Raw genomic sequence first — 22608 nt, 5'->3', positions numbered from 1 at the left:
GTAATGTAAACTAACTTAAATGTAACTTAAGTGAGACTAAGCTACGCAAAGCCTTTTAACGGGCCTTTAGGCAACAGCAAGTAATTTTACCCTTGGTAATGTGTGCTGATTCAGCCCAGTTCTTAGCAGACCTGGGAAATTCACACTGATCTGGAACAAAGACAAACTCTGCAGTTTTTGCAGAGAGCTGTTGCAGCTGACCTCTTTGGTGCCAAAAATACAGTGTTTGAAAAATGGACAGGGGCACATCTGCAAGGGAACAAGAGGAAGCCACTGCTTCTGAAATTAGCCAGAAGAATTCTGGCAGCAAGGTGGAACACGGAGTCCTTTCTACAAAATAGGTAGATTTCTCACAAAACTGGGCAGCATTAACAGAAATTACCTTGGGTTTCCTCTCTCATAATTATCTAAATGCTTAGAAGAAATATCCACTGTGCACAGGAAAGACAGCAGCTGTCCTCACCTTCTTCGCCATCAGTGATTTGTACAACACTGGCAACATTCGGCTTTTAGGTACCTGCCATTCAAAGAACCAAGCGGAGGTGCACCTAGGGATTTCACTTCGAGCCTACTTTCAGAGAGTGCCTGTCTTTAAGTTTCAATCAGGTTTTCTTTTAAGAGCAGTAAAAAAAATAGGAGCAGCTTGAACCTGTATTTGTGATTGTGTCCTGTCCCCCATCTTCACCAGTATCGCAGCTGGGTAGCTTCTGTTAGATAAGTAAATGATGCAAATAACATTTACTGGGGCTGATGCAGACCTGTCTTTACCCTGTTCTTTGAAGAAATTCATATGTGGTCAGGAGAGTGCCCTTAATTAGCAGGGTCTCCTTTTGTTGACAGTATTTTGGATTAACATCCACACTGGTTGTTAGCTATATTTGAGAAAGCAGGTCAAAGAAACACTGTTTGCACTTGAAAAGAACACAAAGAGACTCCTATCAGGGAACCTCTGACCTTAAGGACAGCCTTGCCTCTTGCAGAGATGATGAGCTGTGCCTTTGCAGTGGAGGTCTACTGGCCTGCTAGCGAAGACCCCATGTCAAGGCTTTTAGGCAATCTTAGCCTGGACCGTGCAACTCCATCTCTGGGAGAAAACTTGCACACTGGTCTGAGTTGAACTGTACAGGGCTGGTGCTCTGGTAGCGTGTGGCGCCAGCATGGTCCTCCCTGGGGCAGATGATCCTGAGTTTGCCGTCATGAGTCAGTCAGAGCAGACCTGAGCTGGATCCTAAATCTTATTTGAAGGATATCTGGTTACTTCCTCATCCTTTCAGTGTGATGCTGCCTTCAGTGAAGACAGCAGCCTTTCAGGAGAAGCTAGTAAACGATAGCCAGACACTTCCTGTCCTAACATGTTGCTTGACCCAGGAGTGAGTAAACACTGAATCAGGACTCACAGCAAGCCAACTGGCAAAGACATCGTTGGCACCATGCAGAGACCTGTATTTACAGGAGAGGGAGAAACATGAGAACAGGAGAAGTAAAAGGGTTGCTAAAATTAGTTCAAGATGTCCATTTAACACATGTAGACAAGTACATTTTATCCATCTGAGATGGGAAGGCAATCAATTTGAGTTGTGATAACTTCACTAACCTGCAGGGACGCACAGCTGGTGCTACTGGACCAGCAGTCTGCACTGATGTGCCAGTGCTGCTCAGAAATGCAAGTGGCCTAACTGTTCTCTGGAAATATAAGGCCTTGGAGGGACTTTTTTTAGAGATATGAATAAGGAAGCCCCTCAGAAGCAATCTTTCTGTGGCTCCTTTCCTGAGCCACAGAGAGCAAGGGTTTCTTAGGGCATGGTAGTATGGTACAATCCACTTTGCAAATGCTGCCTAGAAAGACGTGCTGCTTATTTTTTATTCCCTTCTCTTTTTTCTCCCTGTTCCACTGTCAATAGCAGAAAGTTTTAATTAAGAGATTGCAGCACCGGAGTGGATGAAATCCACATTAAAGGTGCTTACACCCCTTTAGCACTTGCTTAACCCAGCTTTAGTGACATTTGAACAAGTTTTGAGAGGTCCAGCTCAATGTGAGTGAGAATCATTTCCAGCTCAGAAAGGTCTGTGCAACTCTTAAATTATCCTGAAGTTCCCAGCCCAGAGCTGAAGCAGCACTTAGCAGGAAGACCGCTTGTGCACTCACAGTGTGGTGAGGACCCCAGCCATGCCAGTGGAAAAGCGACACTCTACACAGCATCCTGAGTGCTATGCTGAGGCTGGGATGAGGGCTGCCCTGTACCCCTCTGCCAGCTCACAGGCAGTGACCCAAGCTCAGCAGTGAAGTGGTTTCTACAGCTTTGCTCTCTTTTCAAGATGAGATATGTTCACCTTTGCCATCCAGGCTAGCAATCAATTACAGGCTAAGCATTTGTGATTTTCCCGCTGCACGCCCTTCAAACTTTTTCAGTGTGTTATTCTTCAGTGTTACAAAAAAGCATGCCTTCATTTATTCCATTAGAAAAAATGCATCCCTTCATAAGAAAAAAAATCCATCACAGCCATTGAAACTCTTTCCCTGCTCTTTAACCCATTTAACAAGAGCATAGCTCATTTCCTAGCAGATACATCAACAGCATAATCGTAAACATTAAAAGTATCTGTAATTATGACTGCTTTTTTCAAGGACAGTCCTTTGACTTTGAAGTCAATGGGAGCAGTTCCACCAGGCAGGGTCTTGGCCTGTGGTAGGACTCTGACACTCCCCTGTTCTTTTGAGGTCATCATACACAACTTCAGATATGCTACAAAATTAGCCACATCCCAGATTTGTTAACAGTACAGGACAAAGAAAACTGTCCTAAATAAACATAAAACTGGACAGTCTGTCCACTTTCAGGAATTTGGGGATGGAATTTTCCAAGGACCCTAGCACTGACCAAAAACTGTTATGCAGAAATTATGGACACCGCATGGGTTAACAAGATACCCTCCATCTACCTCAGTCCAGGCAGGACTAGGTTCATTGCTGTGTTTTTCAATTAAATATTTTTCACATTTGAAGAAGTGCATCATCTCACCTCCCATGAGATTTAACAGAACTGGGATCTCATCTAATACCTTAAATTTAAAACAGGCAACAATGGCTGCAAATTCCAAGAATAATGAGTAACTAAAAGGAGACACTCACACACACATGAAAAATTGGCCTAAATGGGTTGGGTTTTTAGGAGATATTTGGTTTGGTTTGGTTTTGCCACTAAATCAAATGGAAACTGGGTCAGGACCTAACTGTAGCATGACACATTGCCCTCTGGGGTAATTACTGACCAGTGTTGGCGTTCTAGCAGAGGACACAACACACTGACTGGGAAATGCAAGGATTTCACAATAAATCACATGTCAGAAGCAATACTTTTGGCAAAAAGAGTGATGATAAATTTAGCTAAGTTTTTACACCAGACTTTGGTATGTGAGTAAAGCATTATATCTACTAAAGAGAACAGAAGAGTCATTTGTGACAAAAGTTTAACAAATAATCAACAGAAAACAATGGACAACAGAAACAGTAATTTAAGCCTGAGTATATGATTTGGTACACATGCATTTGATCTTTGTTTGAGACTGGATGAATGAATCATTTCCAGTGCCCAGATAAAGCGGTTGCCCGACTGCAAATTTTTCCCTGGTACCTCCAGATGAAGACTCACACACAAGCCTTACCTTGCTTGGAAGACTCTCCCAAATGCTCCTTCCCCAATATCTCTCACATATTCAATATTATTCCTGGGGTATTCCAGGCTGAGCAATTTTGGATTGAGGAGAAGGGGCATTCTTTGGTACATCGGATTGGGGTGCAGCCGGTCCAGGAGGAGTTCGGAGGGCAGAGTCGTGAGCGTTGGTGTCTCTGACTCTCTGAAATGATGGAGCAGTTTCCAGTCAGTATGCGCATAGCCCTCAACTGGGAGATACCTATTTGTCCTCCAGGCTGGTTTCTTCCAGGATGGAAAAGGGAGGTGCAGCTGGGCTGTTGAAAGTCTTGCAGCAAAATGTCATGCCATGCCCCCAAAATAGCCCCTAGGCCACGGGGACTCACCAAAGCTTGCAATGGGCTGCCGTAGGCAAAGGGAGGACTGCTCCCTACCTAATAGGCATTAATGGGACTATGCTCTCAGAAATAGGCAAGCCCTCTTTCGAAGCAGTATTTGTTGCCTTGAATTAAGTCCTGAAGTTTACCTTTTTTTGTTTTTCCACTGCTTTCGCTGACGGCAGCAAACCAAGGTCACAATGCTGAGGATCACGACCAAGGCAAAGCTGGAGATGATTGAGATGATAACAGTCATGGAGTATGTAGGGGAAAATGGAAGAGGAGGTGGCAGATTTGGAATCTCTCCATTTGGTTTTCTTGTTCCTAGTGCTAATGACGCTGAAATGCAAACAAAACCAAAAGGTTATGCTTATGCTAGTTTATAGGGCTTTTTTTAAGAGGTATTCATGGAGTCAGCCTAATGAGAGAGCTGGGACTGCCGACTGACATCTGGCTGAACATGAGCCAGCTTGTGCCCAGACAGTCAAGAAGGCCAACCGCATCCTGGCCTGTATCAGCAATAGTTTGGCCAGCAGGACCAAAGCAGTCACCATTCCCCTGCCCTCAGCACTGGTGAGGCCGCATCTCATATCCTGTGTTCAGCTCTGGGCCCCAGGACAGACATTGAGTGGCTGAAGCAGGCCCAGACAAGGGTAATGAAGCTGGTGAAGGGCCTGGAGCACAAGTCTGATGAGGAGCAGCTGAAGAAACTGGGTTGTTTAGCCTGGAGAAGGGAAGGCTCAGGTGGGACCTTATCACTCTCTACAGCTACCTGAAGGGAGGATGGAGAGAGGAAATGGTCCATCTCTTCTCCCAAGTAACAAGTGATAGGACAAGAGGAAATAGCCTTGAGCTGTGACAGGAGAGGTTTAAATTGGATATTAGGAAAAATTTCTTCACTGAAAGGTGCTCAGGCATTGGAACAGGCTGCCCAGGGCGGTGGTGGAATCACTGTCCTAGGAAGTATTAAAAAAAAGCACAGATGAGGCCCTCAGTGACATGGTTTAGAGGTGAACTTGGCAGTCCTGGGGTAGTGGTTGGACTTGATGATCTTAGAGGTGTTTTCCAACCTAGTTGATTCCATGATTCTATGATGTCCTGAAAATTACTGACATTACAGATACAACCAGATGATTGTGTGAATGGACCATACTTAGGGAGGCCTGGTTTGCAGGAAGAAAAACCTCGTTTTGTTTACCAAATATGAAAACTCAGGACCTGTTAAAGGCCAAGACACAGCTCCCATTGAGCTGGTAAGGAATGTTTGCAAGATATACAGATAGGAGCTCACATCTGATGGTCTCAACAGTATTCAAATATAGTAATGTCTGAAGTGGGAAAGATCAATGGTCTGCAATGTGGACCACAATGTATCATGTGTCCTGAAAAGAATCTTCAGGGAGGAGTGTAATACCAAGTAAGTACACAGTGATACTCTCCTGAAATATCCCCTTGCCTCCAGCAATTTGTGTCTTGGTGACCTTATGGGGCAAATATGGTAAATGAGTGTAAAATACATTTGGCTGTTCAATTAAAAAAATAATAATATTAATGTAGACACCTGCTGGGTACTTTCTGAAACACTGCAGAAAATCTAATCTGCATATGCAATGACTGAGAACAGAAAGAAATTTAAATCATTGTTTTTAAGGCCAGCTAAACTGATTCTGACTTGTGTTTCCTTAAGTCCACAGCAGCCCTGCTCTCTGCAAGCATTATTGTCTTATTTCCAAACACTGCTGTCCAGAAACTGTGCATCTTGGATGAAATACATTTCAGAAATTCCAACATCACAGAGCACAGATATCTTTTCCAGATTTGTTTTTAGCTAGGTTTGGTTTTTTGTTATTGAAAAAAATTGCCAGAAGGAAAACAACTTTGGAAAATAGCCCCAAACCCTACCTTGTCCTCAAAACACAGTGTGGAAAATCCATTTTTCATAATACCACAGGAAATTTGATTTTATACTTTGGCTTTAACATAGTATGGGGTAAGGAGCTCAATTTGCTAATCTTCATAGTCATTTAAGGTGCATGTTACATCTTCTGGTTAAAGGTACTGAGTGAATCTATGAGAAGAACCAGGACTGACTGAATCCTGAACACGGGACAGACTGGTATGGTCATGATGCAAACGCTTTGCATGGCCCCAGACAACAGTGACAGAAATCATAAATTGTAGTTGCCTACCATCTCCACAGGGAGACACATTGCAGTATTCCCAGGTCACAGATGGGTCTTTCGTGTAGCACCAGGGACGTTCATTCTCACCTCCTGGATTGCGGCAGTAATTCTCGGCATCAGACAGCTCAGGGAAAACCTGAGGAGTCCTTCTGTGCAAATGGGGAGCCTTGAAGGAGGAAACAAATCGGATTATTATTTCAGTATATTTTTTTTTCCTGCTGGTATTAGCAAAACAAAACCAAACAAAACAAAGGAGCGAAGAAAGGCTGAGGTAAAACAGCCTTTCAGTGGCCTGCCAGAATGGCAGAGAACACATTCTGCTACCGAAGGGGGAACTTGCAGACTGAAATATGAAGAGGGTGTGAAACACCAGTGAACTCAAGAATGAAAGCAGCCTGTCCCCTGCTCAGCCCTTCCACTGGGACTAGGCTGCCCAGCTCTGGGAAACTCTTGGGAGAAGCGGACCCCGAGCATGGGGCTCTGTTCGGTAGGTCTCACACTGGTGCTCACCTGGTCACTCCATTTCTGGCAGGGAATGCCAGAGACCGTGATGTTGGCCCAGCCCTGGTAAAACTGTCCATTGCCGGTGTAGCAAGTCCCTGGGGAAAAAAACAAATATGGGGTCAAGCATCTCAGACCATATCGGCAGCAGGGACTCACAGACATAAACTTCATGTCATTACACAAGAGCACGTGGCAATCAGCAACATATCTGAAGTGCATATAAGGACCAGACAACTGCAGGCAGGGAACTGCTTAGCCTCCTGTTGGCACTCAAATGGATTTTGAGATCAATACATAAGATCAAATCTGGTAAAACTCCAAAGAGGGAACTGGAGCTCTTTCAGATTGAGAAACAGGCCATGCAACTGCAATGGTTGTGCTGCATTTACCCAGTTCACAGCCCTTCCACACTGGCAGTGCAGAGCACAGCCACAGTGAAGCCACTCATGCTATGCCAAGACAGAAAGCAAATTGCAGCAATGATTGCATGATTTCCAGCCTGTACTCTTACAGGGTCCCTAGCAGGAAGACATCCGTATTCCTGGGACAATAACGGAGGGCTGAGATTCATAAATTCCCATATTCGTATACCTCCTCCCTGTCTCTTCCTTGTCTTCTTAGATTGAATGTTTGGAAAAAGCCTATGATTTCCAGCATGTGTTCCCATAGCCCAGGGCATCCAAACACCTCAGTAAAGGAGTGACCATTAATTTCATGAGCACACTTAACATATCACAAATGCAAACTAAAATGGTCAAACTTGGACTCCTTTTACTGATATGTAAGTTACCACATTATGCCTCACATCTGCAACAAGCTAACAACCCCCACATGGCCAGCACCTATACCCTCTTCTGGGGGGTAAAATCTTGTTAATTTGCCCTAGTACATGGCTGTTTATCTGAGCCCATAATTTTAAATGCCTCACATTCAAAAGCAAAGAAAGCAGTGCCTGAAACCTGCCTCTTGACTCAACTACTGACCAATATGAGAAAAACTTTTGCACAGATCTGAAATAAACTTCAGTGTAACACCTTCAAGAAGCAATGTGGAGAGGTTTAGGGACAGCAGCAACATTCAAGAAGAACCCCCGAGTCCTCGGAAAATGCAGGTGCTGCTGTACATAGTCTTGCTACAATGAGGACAGAGGGAATAATAAAGGTGGTCCGACTGGGTTTAATGAATAACTTCGATGGACAAGCCCAGAAAATGGTTCCATTTATGCTCCCAAATCTTTGTGCACATAACAGTGGATCCAAAGTAAAAAAAGAGGGGGAAATATCACAAGCATGTTACTGTTACATCTCCTGATTCATGACCCAATAGTGTACAAATGTGCAATGCCACTCTGGGAAAATACTGTGAAAGCTGACAAAAAGGTGATACATTTACAAAGGAGAGAGAGACCATGTCCTGAACTTGCAAACCAATGGGCTGAAACCAGCCCATGACTGCACCACTCATTTGCTGGCATTTGTCCCATGTGCTCCTTTCCCCAGGGAGGGGATGGCTGCAGCTGTGGGCTGTAAGCATTAGGCATGGTGCTTGAATGCCCATTGGGCACTAAAGAACTTGTCTCCAGGTGTACAGCACTTGGTGCCTGGGGGTTGGGTGGTCAGGTAGAGCCAAGGCCTTCCCAGGAAAATAAATTCCATGAAACTCTCAATTTCACTTTTTCACTTTCTCCCTCTCTCTCCATGCAGAAGGTGCCTGCCACTGCCAAACCTGCAGACCTCGCCTGATAAGAAGCATGGCAGGAGAGAAGCTCTTCTTTCTCCAACTGGACAAGTTCAGTGGCTGAGCTTTAAAACTGCAGTTGCATGTCAGTTGGAAAAGCTGGATGCGCATGCTTCAGCCAGGACCAGCAGCAGGGCAGGAGGCTGGCCAAACTCATAGCAGCACTGTGGGGGGTGGCTGGATGTCACCACTGGTCATTGAGGGTAACATGAGAAACAGCCAGAATTCAGAGCTGATTGGAGGAAAGTGCAAGGCCAGCTTGATGTAGGTAACCATGTCAGTATCAGTAACAGCATATAAGGCTGGGATGTATCAAAAATACTGAATATGAGTAAAGCAAACCTAGAATCAATGGGTAGAAAGAAGGGGAAAGAGCTGGAAGGGAGGGTACCACCTAAAATCACCATGCCTCTCTAATAGCCTTCAACAGTTACCATTCTACTTTCTTGCCAGGCTCTGAAGAGCTGGGAATGTGTTTCCCCATACCTTGGATGTAGAAACTCAGGCATTCCCTGATAATAACCTGAATCCATTCAGCTAGGACCAGAACAAAACACAATAATGCCGTGCAAGCTGCATCCTCAACAAAGAACATCATGCCCATCTCTAGAAACATAGAGCCTGGAGCAGTCTACTTACTGGTTATATTCTCCTTCTTAAAATCTGTAAAAAGACAAGGCATGACATAAGGAGGGGTTGTCCAGGATATGACATAAGTGGGTGCTATCTCAAGAGCATGCTATGGGAAAAAGTTCCCTCCCAGCAGTGCATAAGCAGCTTGCTTCTTTGCAGTGGCACCTGAATGGCAATTTTGTCTTCTAAGACTGATTTTGGCAATGAGATCATTATGACCTTCTCAATAAAGAGCTAGGCTTTATTTACCTGAGAGATTTTTCCCTCACACTGGTTGGGTGAGACAGGCAAGCAGCCAATGAAGCTGTCACAAGTCCATCCACAGGCACTGACAGGAGTGTACCCACTACCAGTCTTTCCTTTCGTTGTAAGTTATGGATCAGATCCTTCCCCACTCCCTCACCAAGAACACAGTTCTCCAAACAATGGGCAGTATGTGCCACCTTACCAAAGAAAGGGATGCGGGTGCAGGCGCTGTGGTCCTGGTGCAAGCTGGGCAGCCTGTTGCATTCAGGAAGAGTTAGCAACATCAGCCCTGGCTTGTAAATCCCCTTCTGAGAGTTTTCCTCCATTGAGAGCCATTCCTTAAAGCAGTAGAGATCCTTTACAGCAAGGCAATTCTCTCTACATTATTTTGCAAAAAACAGTGAAATATAGCAGTCAATGGCTTGATAACAATGGCTGCACTTAGCAGTTGTGTGTGCAGGGGTTATGTAGGCTGACAGAAGTCCATTAACAGGGTTATGACTTTAAGCCAGTCTGTCTGGCTCATAAACCATAAAGGAAACTCTGTATAAAATGCAGCAGCTTCCTTTACTAAACCTACAAAACTACATTTTTAATGAAGCAGGGTTATGCTCACAACACATATTGCAGTCTGTGAAGAGGTCATTCCCATCTTTTCCTACAGATACATTGACATCTTTTACTAATAAACATCACGTCCAGAATTTATCTTAGCATTTTATAGTACATTCTGAAATCTCTCCTGTCTTCTGTAAATTGTACACTAAAGTGTCATCTAATAAAGACAAGAGGTAAGATGCAGTTCCTCATCTCCTTAAAATATTTGCCTGTGTTTTTAATCTCACAGAATCACCCATTTAATTTTCTTTTTTTCTCCACAGAAAACTTTTAGTTCCTTTTTTATCTGTCAGCTGTCTGCAGCAAAACCTTTACAGTGCCAGGTAAAAAAAGAGACCTAACTGTATCCTACCTAATGTATTATCTCCATGACAATGTGAAATATTCACTGACAAGAAGTGGGGTTTTTTGATTGTTTAACAGTTCCTTAGATCAGAAACTGCTAGTAAAGAAGGCTAAGTCAGAAAAATGTGCTCTATAAAAAAAAAAAAAAAAAGGGGGAGGGAAACAAAACAAACCGCAACAACTGTATCAAAAACTGATAAGTTTGAGGATTTGTTGCATTACTCAATTTATCGGTGATTTACTTATCTATGTACTTATTCTTGAGAACCTCAGTTGCAAAACCAGCTATGAGATTATGTGCAGAGATTGCTTTCGCTGAGCTCAGCTGCAGGCCTTTGCTGACCCACATCCTTTCCAACCACCACACACCAATGCAGAGAGATATCTCTGGGGTTCATGGTAAAGATTTTAACCAAATCCATCACCTGACGGGCTGATGTAGTCTCTTTACTTTTACAACAGTTTTGGCAAGAATAGATGGCCATGAGTTTTGATGATGACTAACAACACTGCAAACCCCCTAAAGCACCTAAATGATGGAGGGCATTGGGAATTCTACCATGGCAGCAGCTTTTCTGCAACAGTAATGGATGCCCTTCAAGTCTGCAGGCTGAAGCCATCGAACCCCAGCACTGTGCTTTGTTCTAGCCAATGCTGGTTTAATTCTTCCTCATGTCCATGAAAGCCAGAATGCAGACAGATAGTGTAATTCACCTTTTTTATGTTAAACACATAGAAAGGGAATTCATTTCTGAAGTGAATGAATAAATGTTTAGCTAGAGAAATGAGGAAATCTTGCATATGAAACACTGGCCAACATGGGAGATCTGGATTGCAGTAGCTTCCTTCACTCCTGAAGCCTTAGCATCCTTAAACAGGTTGCTCATCTGGTACGTAACTGCAAAACGCAAAAGACCATTACTCTGCAATCCTGTCCCTTCTAGTGCTACAGGCAGGTTACCTTCACCCACAAACCCATCTGAGGAGCATTGTGTGGCAGCTGGAGGGAGGGATGGTCAGTCTCTTTGAGCTGTGTTCATATCATTGTTATAACACTTAATCCTGAGCAGCAAGAGCTTGAGGAGATCATGTGCAAAGATTACTTCAGATTATTATTAGAAATTTTATGTCATGTAAGTGACAGACAAAGAAAGAACAGTGGCAGCAGAAGATGACAAATGGGCCAGTAGCATTTTAGGGCCCATAAAGGACTGTTTATGAAGAGGCGGGGACACACAGACCTGACCAAAGTGAAACATTTCGCAACACGAGACTGTTCTCTGCAGCCTAGTCACTTCATATGAACAAAGATTGAAACAGAAATTGAGAGTTTTTCTCTTACAGCTTCTTTTCACAGAAGCTGCAAATGCTTAAAGCAGATATAAGCAAAAACTATGAGATGAGACATCATTTTCCTTTAAAACTAAGAAAACACTAATTTTAATCAGACTGCATTCTAATTTACATAAAGTGAAAATTTTTCCATGCTTTTTTCTTCTGCTTGACTTCATCTTGTTCGACTCCCTGATTATTTTTGTAAAAGCTTTACTCAGTCTATCAGTTGGTATTCTTGTTAGCAAGCTTCCAAACTAATATAAACATTAAAAATTATATACGGAGATATATGCGGAGATAAAAAATGGTGCAGAAAATAAAAAACAAGACAAAAAAAAAAACCCACACAGAAATATGTTAAGGGGAATATGTACTTCAAAAACTGGGAAAACCTTCCAGCTTCTCAGATAGTTAAATTCTTACTCACGCAGTATTTCAGCTGAAAACTGATGTAGTCTGGCCAGTTTCAGCAGAGAAGTATAAAGTTGTCAGTAAAAAGCAGATAAGACAACTGGAAAGTAACCAGGATCATCTGAAATGTTTTTCAAGAGCCACCAGAGGTCTCAGCTGTTCACAAGAACCTATTAGATATCTGAGTTATAAAAACAGAAGACCTGTTGTCCAGCTGATGTGCTCTGGGAACAGGAAACAGGAAGGATGCTATTCCAGGGCTCTTGTCATGAAGAAAGATGCATTTAATTCTGCATTAAAATCACAGGGGGAAATCATTAAAGTGGAAAACCATAACAATGACTTGTGAATTTGAAGAAAGATGACTCCAGGCAAGTCCATTAAGATTTAGACATTTGCAAATGCTGCGTCTGTTAGCATGAGATTTGAGTGCAGATTTATGCTGATTTATATCACTCTGACTTCAGAAATGCCCCAGAAGTTCAGGCCTTCAGTCAAATCACTATAAGCTCTGGTCCTGCAAGGCCACTTAGGAGCAGAGGTAAATGAAGCCAGACCCAGATCTCTCTGAATTGCCTTTTGGAGAACTGTGCAAAATCTTTAGCTGACAAATGTGCTGTGCATGTGTGGCTCAAACATAAATACTGTCACGCATTTTGAAAAAAGCCAGAGATCACATACTACAAGGCACAATGACAAAGACCAGAACAACAAGGTGGCAGAGAAGAGTCTGCCAGCAAAAAGCAGTACTTGGCCACATGATTATCTTGCACATACTCTTCTTTCGCAAGGTGTTTGCCACTACTGTGCTGGCAGAGGAATACTGAACTGCACAGAAACCAAATAGAGAATACAATGTATTGTCAAGCTTTGCATTGGGATTTTCCTTTGTGCCTTTGCTTTAGAGATGTTAAAACAGGTGCAACCAGAAAGAAAGACAGCATGCTGCTGGTTGTCTTAAAAAGCCCCTGCATAACTGGAAAAGTAATTGCCAGTAGACTACATCTTTCTGAAGTCCAGCTGGTGGCATGCTTGCCATGTCTGCAGAGAAAAATTGTGATTTAGTTGAGACACTGGAGTTGAGGGCCTCCCACTGAACATAGATCTGGATAATCTGTTTTAAGATGCAGTTCAAGGGGGACCAGAGCGAAGTACTGCACTTATGCAGAGGTGTCAGTTGCCCAAATGTGAAATGGGTAATGACCAGGCAACAGTCCTCCAGGGGCTGAAAATGGATCAGTTGTGTTAGGAAACAGAAAGCTTCACCCTGAGACATCTATATGAACTGTCCTCTGCAAGGTACACCAAGCAATCATCATTCTGTTGTAGTTCAAATTAACAGAACCTGGGCTATATATATTTAGTGCTTAAGGAAAGATGAGAAGCAGAAGCTTCAGAGGCCAGAAAAGCAGAAGTTATGAGCAAAGCTTGGAAAAACCTGCTTTATTCTAGCCTGACAAGTTGGAGAAGATTAAAGTTTCACTACAAAGTAGGAGGGAGGAAAGTCATCCCACCATCTGGCCATGGTGGGAGGACAAGGAGCAATAAAGGACGGGTTGCTCAAGAGGCTGTATTGTGAGGGAGTAGTGTCTCAGTGTCTGTCTCACTGGGACCTGTTGCACAGACACCTGTTAGCAGTATATTAGCTATAGTGGGAGATGCTCTGGACTCCTTGTAGTCCCTGACAGCTCTGTTTCAAAGCACATTTTCTGCATATGGGAGGATACAAGAGCCAGATGGGAGGTTTCCTTTAGCAGGTACAATTACACTGGCAGTGTCTCTGGTATCGTCTTTTTATGTTTCATCTTCATTGTTGTGGGAAGTGCTGAATAATTAGTTTATTGCCTTGGACAGACTTGTTGCACACACTGTGACTATATCTAGTCAAAATTCTAAACAAGCAATTACTTTTGATAATAATAATGAGCACATACTAACCTAGTAAGATTTCAATAGCAATGTGTTAATAATTTTAATCAATTATGTCATTCAAATTGATATTTCTTTTCAACACTGTCTCCTAAAAGCCTGATATAACACAGACATCTGGGCCTGAAAGTCAGTCAGTACCCTAGCAATGAGCACAGAGACAGCTGGATCAGGTCATCTCTGTGTGTACAGAGGAGAGAGCAAAGGGAAAACCTATGCAAACCTAGGAGGCCCAATTTCACTCAGTGCTACTCCAAGTCTGGACAGACTCTCACCACTCCCCTGCTGCATACACATCCCCAAGAAATAAAGTGAAAATGAACTTTTTTTTTTTTTTTTTTTTTCCATTTACCTGCACATTGGTTTTGGAGCTGGCCCAGCTCCTGAGGGATCGCACTCCTGGAAGATGTAGTTACACAGCAGAGACTCAGCAGCTGGTTGGCAGAATGAACTCACCATTTTCAGTTCAGTCCAGGCAGTGTGCACAAGCAGCTCTTGAGTCTCCTCTGGGTCAGCATAGGAGGAGTTGAAGAAAACAAGAGCATCCTTTGCCAAGATACCACTACACACCTCACCTCTGTACACGCTGCAGTAGCCTGCATCACCCTTGTATAGCTTGCTGTAAGGGACAAGACCATACACACAAAGTAAGCTCACAGCCTTAAACACCTGCAAAATAGGATGCCTAGGCTCTGTTTCTGAATAAAGTGGCATCCATAAGGCTGGCAGAGGGCAGAGGAGAGGGTAGATATTTATAATCACTAAAACCAGCTAATACCATTGAAAAATGAGACTTCTGCAAGGAACAGGGCCCTATGTGAGTGCAGTGCCTTCCTGGTAAGCTCCAAGGCTGAGGTTCTGGTCAACGGTTACTAACAGTTAAAGTGGGCAAAAAGACTGAGCTCTTACTCACAGCCGTGACTTAGCATGGCTTTTTACCCTGCCCTTGGCCCTAATGGGGAAACGTTTTGTTTTCCTGCTTCACTGCAGTAGAGGTCAGCTGCGCTACTTGCTGTATGCCTCTGATAACTCAGGATTTCCTGCTCTTCTGAGTTGCAACAGTTTAATTTTGGATGGACTCAATGAACAGGAGCCAGGTGAGTCCCACCCGACACATGCCAGGGAATTCTTCTCAAGATGAGACCAGCCAAGCTCCTGCCTGCCTGTTCTCAGCTCCTCCACCCCTCCTGATCCTGCCTCTTTTCCACTCACATTTAGGTGGGAGACACAAGGCACAGGCCTCTGCACTTTTCCTTCTGGCGCTTCCCTGTAAGGTACATCCTCTCCTTTTTTCACATCTCTTGCCACAAAGCATGGGGCCAAAACTATGGCAGAGCAATAGAAAGCACAGCAGGATTGGCTCCTTCATGAGCTATTTATTTATCTTTATCACATTTTTTACATCTAGAAGGAGGCAGCTCTCATCCCTCCTTTCTTCCCCACAGCCATCAGAAGGGTGAAGCAGCATGAGGGCATGCACAGGTCAGCTGTTCTCCTAGCAGCTCCCACAACTGCCCCATGGCAGCAAAGCCTATGGGTGCAGATGTGCTGTCCACTCGGGCAGCCTGTGGGGTGCAATGCCCTTGATATGGAGTGGAACCTGGAAAACAGCCTCCTCTGTGAGTGTGGCAGAAGCCATATCTGGGGGTGGGGGGGGCCGGGGGGGTGGGCTGTGTGCAGCTGTTGCCACTGCTCATTTGGTCAGTGCAACTGGGGTCAGGGAGTTCAATTCACAACATGCCAACCATTTGGAGCAGCCAGCAGAGCCATTTGTATCTGTGCCTTTTATTTCTTTCCCTTGGCCAAATAATTATACATTGTCAGCCCTGGTGGCTCTTGCTGTTTTCCTTGGATGGATACAGGATTACAAAGAATGCCCAGATTTCTGCTTTTTAGATGCTTCTCTCTGCAGATGATGGTCTCTGGCCCTGGTTTAGTTGCTCTACTTTGGGCTTCATGTCATTTATTTTTTTTAACTAAGATTTTTTCCTAAATGTCACATTGGCTAAAAAATACAGGAAGGCACTGATTCCTTGAGCTGACACCAAAACAGCAGTGATGCTGTGTCACCTGCATCACCCTACACTCGATAGACACACCTTCATGTGACATAGGCACCCCCAGCATCCTGCACCACATCTCCCTAGCATTGAGCAGGCTTCCCCACAGTACCGCGCTGCCCTCAGCACCCTGTGTGGTGGCATCACATCATTCACGTTTTCCTGATGATGCTGTTGTGTTTAATCTGACAGGTGAGTCCTTCCTGTGCTCCAAGAAGCAAAAGAGGGCACAGGCATGTCTTGGGCACCTGTGCTGCTGACTTTAGTGAGATGCAGAAGCAGCCTGATAAGAGTGCTAATATTGTTATTTCCTCACTTTTTTAAAACCTGTAGGGAGATACGGACCAGGCTGCAATGGAGAAGCAACAGCAATGTGTTTCTCACAATGCCTTACCACAGAGTGGGAATTTCATGCAGCAAAGTTTGAGAACAACTGCAGCACAGAAGGGCTGAGCATTGATCACTGTTCCCATGTCTGTCACAACTACAAGGGTGCAAGTGTAAGGTATAAGTCTGCCATTATCATCAGGTGGTCACTAAATCATTTACAAACTTCCTGAATCAATCTTGCAAGCCCCTGTGAGGAAAGCAAACATCTTAGCAGGGAGCCTGTGTCAGCAGAGCAGCAAAGCCATTTGCTCAGACTTTCTCAGGCTCTGCTCTTTTCTCTGAGGGCCAGTAGTTTCCAGCCCTCCTTCAGGCTAAACCTCTCATTTTCCCTTGAGACTGACCTGTCAGTGCAGCATGTAGAAATATGCTAGGACTCTAAAAAGAAAAACGCCAGCCAAATTGTTCACTACTCCAAAAAAATACTAAGCAAAAGTACATGTCTGATCACATGCAAGTGGCTTTACTCTTCCGTAACTCTGCTTGAAACAACTATCTAAACTCCTCTTGCCCTAATCTGGTGATCACCAAATCAAAATACATTTTTGTCTGTGTACAGACAGTAGTTTAACGTGCAGTTCGGTTTTTGCTTGTATGTTTATAAGGCCTGTGAAGTTGTGGGTGTGTAACAGTGAAAGGAATTTACTCCAGAATAATCTGCCTACTACTGTACTTTAAACACCTTTACTGATGTGTGAACCACCTCTTGCTTGATACAAAAACATCCCTATCTACCTGGGCCCAGTCCCCAGTTATGCCTCTATGAAGAAGACTGGTCTTCCCTTCAGGTGAACCACAGCTGTAGGCTTGGCATCCAGAAGACCAAATTAATCAAATCCCCTGGGTTATAAAATCATGGAATGGTTTGGGTTGGAAAGGACCCATCCATTAGGATCATCTAGTTCTAATCCCCTTGCCATGGGCTGGGACACCTCACACTAAACCACGTTGCCCAAGGCTCTGTCCAACCTGGCCTTAAACACTGTCAGGGACGGAGCATTTACCACTTCCTTGGGCAGCCTGTTCCAGTGCCTCACCACCCTCCCAGTAAAGGACTTCATTCTTATATCTAACCTGAACTTCCCCTGTTTAAGTTTAAACCCATTACCCCTTGTCCTATCACTGCAGTCATTATTTTCCTCCCTGGCCCAAAGAAAATCCCCAGAAATCCAGAGAAAGTCATTCTTACCTCCACTCTGACAAGATGCACCGGATCCAGGAATTGTGATGAGCCAGGAGAAAAAAGAAATTGAAAAGATACAAGTGTCATTTCATTGTCCCCTCTGGGATGTGAGGATTAAGATTTCCATACAAGATTTTCAGACAGCTAAACTGTCTGAAAAGGATGCAGCTAAAATCTGTCCTTATTTCATACTTTCTTGTGGGGAAGAATACTTGGGCAACACTGGATGCTGTGCGGGAAGAGGCAATGAGGTGAAGGAAAAGGATTGCTAACTACAATTCTTGCCGAGGTGGGCTGTTGCACCTTAAACTCATACTTTAACCCTTATACTTTGGGTCCCACTTAACTAGCAGGTAGCACCCTTCACTTAAGCCTCCCATGCACCCAGTACTGCAGGCAGCAGGTGGATCAGAAGGGCGACACCAGGGCTGCAGGAGATGGGCTACACTGGCATGGAGAGGTGGTGCTAAGCATCTGCCTATGACTGGTACACCTCTGCCCTGGGACCCCCGGGAGCTGAGAAAAGGCTCCTGCTCAGGTCTGGGAGTGCTGCTCCCCGCTTGCCGAGCACACGCAGTCTGAAGGAGATAAGCTCAGCTTCTCCAACCAGCCTAAAACACATCTTCCCGACTGCGTTTGCAGCTCTGCTTCATGGGGAAAAGACTTGGCTTGGCTAGAAGCAGAAGCAGGGATGTGAAATACAGTACCAGGCACTGAGTCTCTTAAGGGGCAGAGCTTGCTGAAAGGTTTCAATGCCCAGTGTAAAAAAAGTCATGGTTATTTTATCAACAGAGCAGGAGATGAGGCATAGGGAGAGGGGCAGGTGCATGCCTGCTTAACAGCAGGACCAGGGCTACCACCCCATGTTTGGAGACCTGGGTGATTCCTCTTTCCTCTAACTAAACACCCACGTCTGTTCCAAGAGAGAAAGCACAAACTGCCACACTTGGTGTGACAAATGCTGTCAGCTAGCACAGACCATTGGTATTCCTCCTCTTTGGATCATCCTGTCCCCAGCTGGGAGTAGAGGTTACCCCGGACACAGCGAGCTACTGCTCTGGCAGCAACCTTCCTGCTTTCTGAATGCAAAGCCCTGGAGAAGTCAAACTTCTCACGAAAACTATTTTCACCTTGCTGTTAGGTGATACCAAGTCTGGGTCGTGGCCATGACTTCCTCAACATGGATGAACTTACCAAGTGTGCTTCTGGGACACAAAGTACAAGATGGCATCAAACATTCAGGAAATGACAGCTGTGCCAGTCTCCAAAGTGTAAGAATGTATGAGGAAATAGCCTGGGTGGGTACTTGTATTAAGTACTTGTACTTAAATTTAGCCCCCTGCACACTATCTACTCTCTGAGGCTGTTCCTCCTCCTCCCTAGTACTTCACACCCCTTGCTCTCCACAGCAGGGAAGCAACTGCAAGGGTAAAACAATAGTGACCCCTTCTTTACCAGCATACCTGAAACACTGATGGTTGCTGCGGCTTTGGCAGCTCCAAAAATTTTGCTGTGTTTGTTCGTGGCGAGGCAAGTGAACAGGCCGGGTCGGGTGACATACACCTGCAATCTGGAGTCAACAACTCTGTCCTTGACATTCTCTGCTATAGAGCCGGCAGAAACCTAGGAGACCAAAAAGCCCAGTGCTGTGATATTTCCAACAAAGGCAAACAAACAAACCAAGGGAAAATCTGAGACCCAGCCCCAGGCATTTAAATTGGTAGAGAAACACGTAGCAAGTGGATAGAAGTGGCAGAGAGCTAAAGCTGCTGGCGTTATTTTGGTGCTTTCATAGCAGCTGACTTCACATACAAAAGCAAATGTTAAGGACCTCTCCTATTTCACACATCAGCAATAATTTTAAATTAATTTTCTGTTCCAGAAGGCTGTAGTCTTAGTTTTGGTCATGTAATTGAGCTGGATAATTACTCCAGGGCCTTTTCAAGAAGACTGTTTGCTTCTTCATGCCTTAGCAAGGAAGGGCACAAGGTAACTTTGTGGACCATGGCTATACAGAGGGAGAAAAGAAAATAGTTTGAAAGTTGTTGATTCTGGATTAACATAGCCACTGCCACACTTCCAAAGAAAGCACTCTCGGTCCGGCACTTTGGCAGGTATGCGATAGATTTTCTTATCTCACACCTGCAAGTACAGAAGGGGATGCAGATGTGGTGATTTTGGCTAGCTCTTTTTCCAGGTCAGAAATTCCTAGGTAAATTATCTTGGAATCTGCTGATTTTGGCCACTTGGTCTTAATTTTATCCTCAAGCCTGTTCTGCTCATACGGTATTCATTAAAGTAGGAGCACATGGTACACTAAGAGTTTACCTTGCAAAAGTAGTAGGAAGGAGCAATATTGCCTGTTCTACCCTTCATCCTGATGGAAGGCATTAAGTGTAATTCCAGCTAGGTGTGGTTACCAGTGAATCCCACCGGTGCAACCTGGCCTTAAGACCAGTGAGAGTTGTCTCCTTGGATCATCCCAACAAAGCATTCTACTTACACAACTATCGGAGAGCTCAGAGAGATAAATTTGACAACTCTGAAGGTTAATAGAAATATTATTTCAATGTGATATGTGTTTGTTTCCAAAGGTATTAACAGTGATAACTGAAAAAGCATGAAGGGTATCATGTCTTTAATAAACAGGTTTCTCTCTGAGAAGAAAATGTTGAAAATAATGTATTTTTTTTGCTTCACTCAAGATCAGCTTGGAGTTATGGTGAGGAAATGTGATTCTGAAGAAAGCACTATATAACCAGGCCAGCACGGTTTGCAAGTATTGCATCAGGGATGGGTGGATCACTGTGCAAATGCAGGGACTAGGGATGTTTTTTGGCCTTACGTCCTTTCCAACCTAACCATTCTATGATTCTATGATTCTGTTTAGGTGGGCAAGGCTCCTGCAAAGGAGCCTCTGCAGGCTCCTGCAGAGGAGTTTGCATCCTTCTCTTCAAAGACAGTTCAATAACTTCAGCAGATTACCTTTCTTTAAACAGATTAAAGGACAATTACAGGTCAGTGTTCAGCAACCATAGTGTTGCAGATACATTGCATCTTCTAATGACTCGCTGCTGCTTGCTTGTGAGCCAGTCCTCAAATACACGTGCTCCAGTCCACCTGCTTTCTGACCTGACCTACCCAGAGACAAGCACCATTAAGATCTCCTTGCCATATTTAAAATGAGGCAGTCTGGAGCACCACCCTCCTTGTGACTGGGCTTTGCTTTGCAGATAGGAATGGAGCAGATCAGATCTGACCAGCCAGACAGTGGCCCTGAGCAGGGACTGAGCATCATCCCACACACCACTCTGTAGGACTAACGCAGTGGTGGGAGATTGGTAAAGCAGGGGTCTGTGCTCCAGAAATACTCTGCCCTTGCCAGTAGCACCAAACTCCCCAAAAGGTTTTTTCTCAATGGGAAAGAAGTCCTGAATGAGCATCTGCAGTTGTCTCAAAATAATTATCACCAGAAAGTACCAAAGACCTATGGGGTTCTGTGGGGGCGGATATGATCTTTTTGCTGTTCTCCCTAGAATCCTTGAAGGAATATAGAAAATCAGGCCTAATCAGACTGGACTACACTGTAAGGCTTACAGGTGATATGAAGGCAAGAAAGCTGGCAGAGTAGCCCAGGCTACTTAATAATGTATTTTAAATATATGGAAAGAGGGGACACAGAGCTCTTTCCTGGGAAGGAATTTGAACAAGAGGATTTATTGGTGCTGCTGGACAAGCAAGTTGACAGGAATGAGCATGGCCAGCTAGTGGCCAAAAGGACTTGGGGCTGATGGAGGGTCAGTGCAAAAGAGCAGAGGCAAATTGCTAGCCCGCATGCAATGCCTGCTCCACCTGCCTCCACAACATTATGTTCTGGGAATTACCCTTAGAAAAACTGTTAAAAGACCACAAAGAGTATATAACATATTGACCATAACCATATGAAGACTAGAGGAAACCTGTGACAGGCTCAGGCTGCAGAGCCGCTGCAACTGTGGTGCATCGCTTACTCCCAGGGAGGCAATATCAGGTGTCAAGTGGCTCTTCAGCTGAAGAGAAGGCATTGCAATAGCCTACTCATGGACATGAAAGCCAGACGAGTTCAAAGCAGGCACCTATTTAGAATGGTCAGGAACATTAGACCACAGAGCAATTTCCTGTAAGAAGCAGTGGATTTGCATCTCTTGGTGCCTGCCACTGAAGAGAGTGTACCTTTCTTGAGGATGGGCTTCTAGCCAGGAATAAATTGTGACATGCTTCAGCGTGTCACCTAGGTCAGTCTAGAAAATTTCAGATCTATTCATCTGCAAATATGCTGTGCATATATGCTGCCCCACAGGCATTTTGCCTCAAGGCAGTTCACACCACCTAACTACCTCAGTTTGTGTATTTTGTCAAATAAACAATTTTGCCATGTTATTGTTACCACATTAGAGAGGAAAGGTAGCTGCAGAAATACTTAAACACACAATGAAGTCCTAGAAACCTTGTCTCAGGGGAAGGCTGTAGGCATCTAAACCATTCTTCATCTCAGGCTTCCCAGACCGTAACACTAACCCGCGCAACACTCTGGAGAAGGGTGAGGCTTTGCAGAGGAGAAAACTGTAGCAGGGAGGCGAGGTGGGCTCAGCTTGATTGCACAGAAAGGCGCTAAGTAAGGCAGGAATAGAAACGATAGACCCTGGCTCCCAGCCTTGCGTTTTAATCCCTGGGCTGTGCTTCCTGCTGCTAGCAGTCCTCCAGGGCAAAAAGCATGAAAAAAAAGGCACTTACAGCTTTCCCATTTTCCAGCCAGGTGACAGTGGGAACTGGAAGGCCGGTTGCTGAACACCGCAACGTCACCACCGACCCAAAGGTGATATTTTGGGATTCAGGAGCCTTCAGGATTCTGGCAAAAACTGCAGGAGAAGACAAATGCGCTAGTTGAACAACGCTGTAGAGCTGAAGCCGTGCTGGCATGGGGATGCTTCCTCCCCAGCAGGCCTTGAAATAAGCCCCATGAATAAAAGC

General features: G+C 44.5%; 1 protein-coding gene across 1 annotated transcript in view; it reads right to left on the bottom strand.

Annotated features, from left to right (window-relative positions):
- Positions 1 to 22608, bottom strand: part of MUSK (muscle associated receptor tyrosine kinase) — a gene marked incomplete at both ends in the record, with an annotated part of 52736 nt that overhangs the window by 4552 nt on the left and 25576 nt on the right. The window contains 10 exons of the mRNA XM_080638327.1: positions 3664 to 3855; positions 4177 to 4366; positions 6217 to 6376; positions 6721 to 6809; positions 9091 to 9114; positions 9533 to 9708; positions 14321 to 14587; positions 17605 to 17611; positions 19062 to 19221; positions 22372 to 22496. Coding sequence (XP_080494453.1) covers positions 3664 to 3855; positions 4177 to 4366; positions 6217 to 6376; positions 6721 to 6809; positions 9091 to 9114; positions 9533 to 9708; positions 14321 to 14587; positions 17605 to 17611; positions 19062 to 19221; positions 22372 to 22496 — 1390 coding nt within the window. The remainder of the gene's footprint in view (positions 1 to 3663; positions 3856 to 4176; positions 4367 to 6216; positions 6377 to 6720; positions 6810 to 9090; positions 9115 to 9532; positions 9709 to 14320; positions 14588 to 17604; positions 17612 to 19061; positions 19222 to 22371; positions 22497 to 22608) is intronic.

This window comes from Psittacula echo (genome assembly GCF_963264785.1).
Source record: "Psittacula echo genome assembly, chromosome: Z".
In the NCBI taxonomy this organism is placed as follows: Eukaryota; Metazoa; Chordata; class Aves; order Psittaciformes; family Psittacidae; genus Psittacula; species Psittacula echo.
This window is presented reverse-complemented; position numbering and strand designations above follow the sequence as displayed.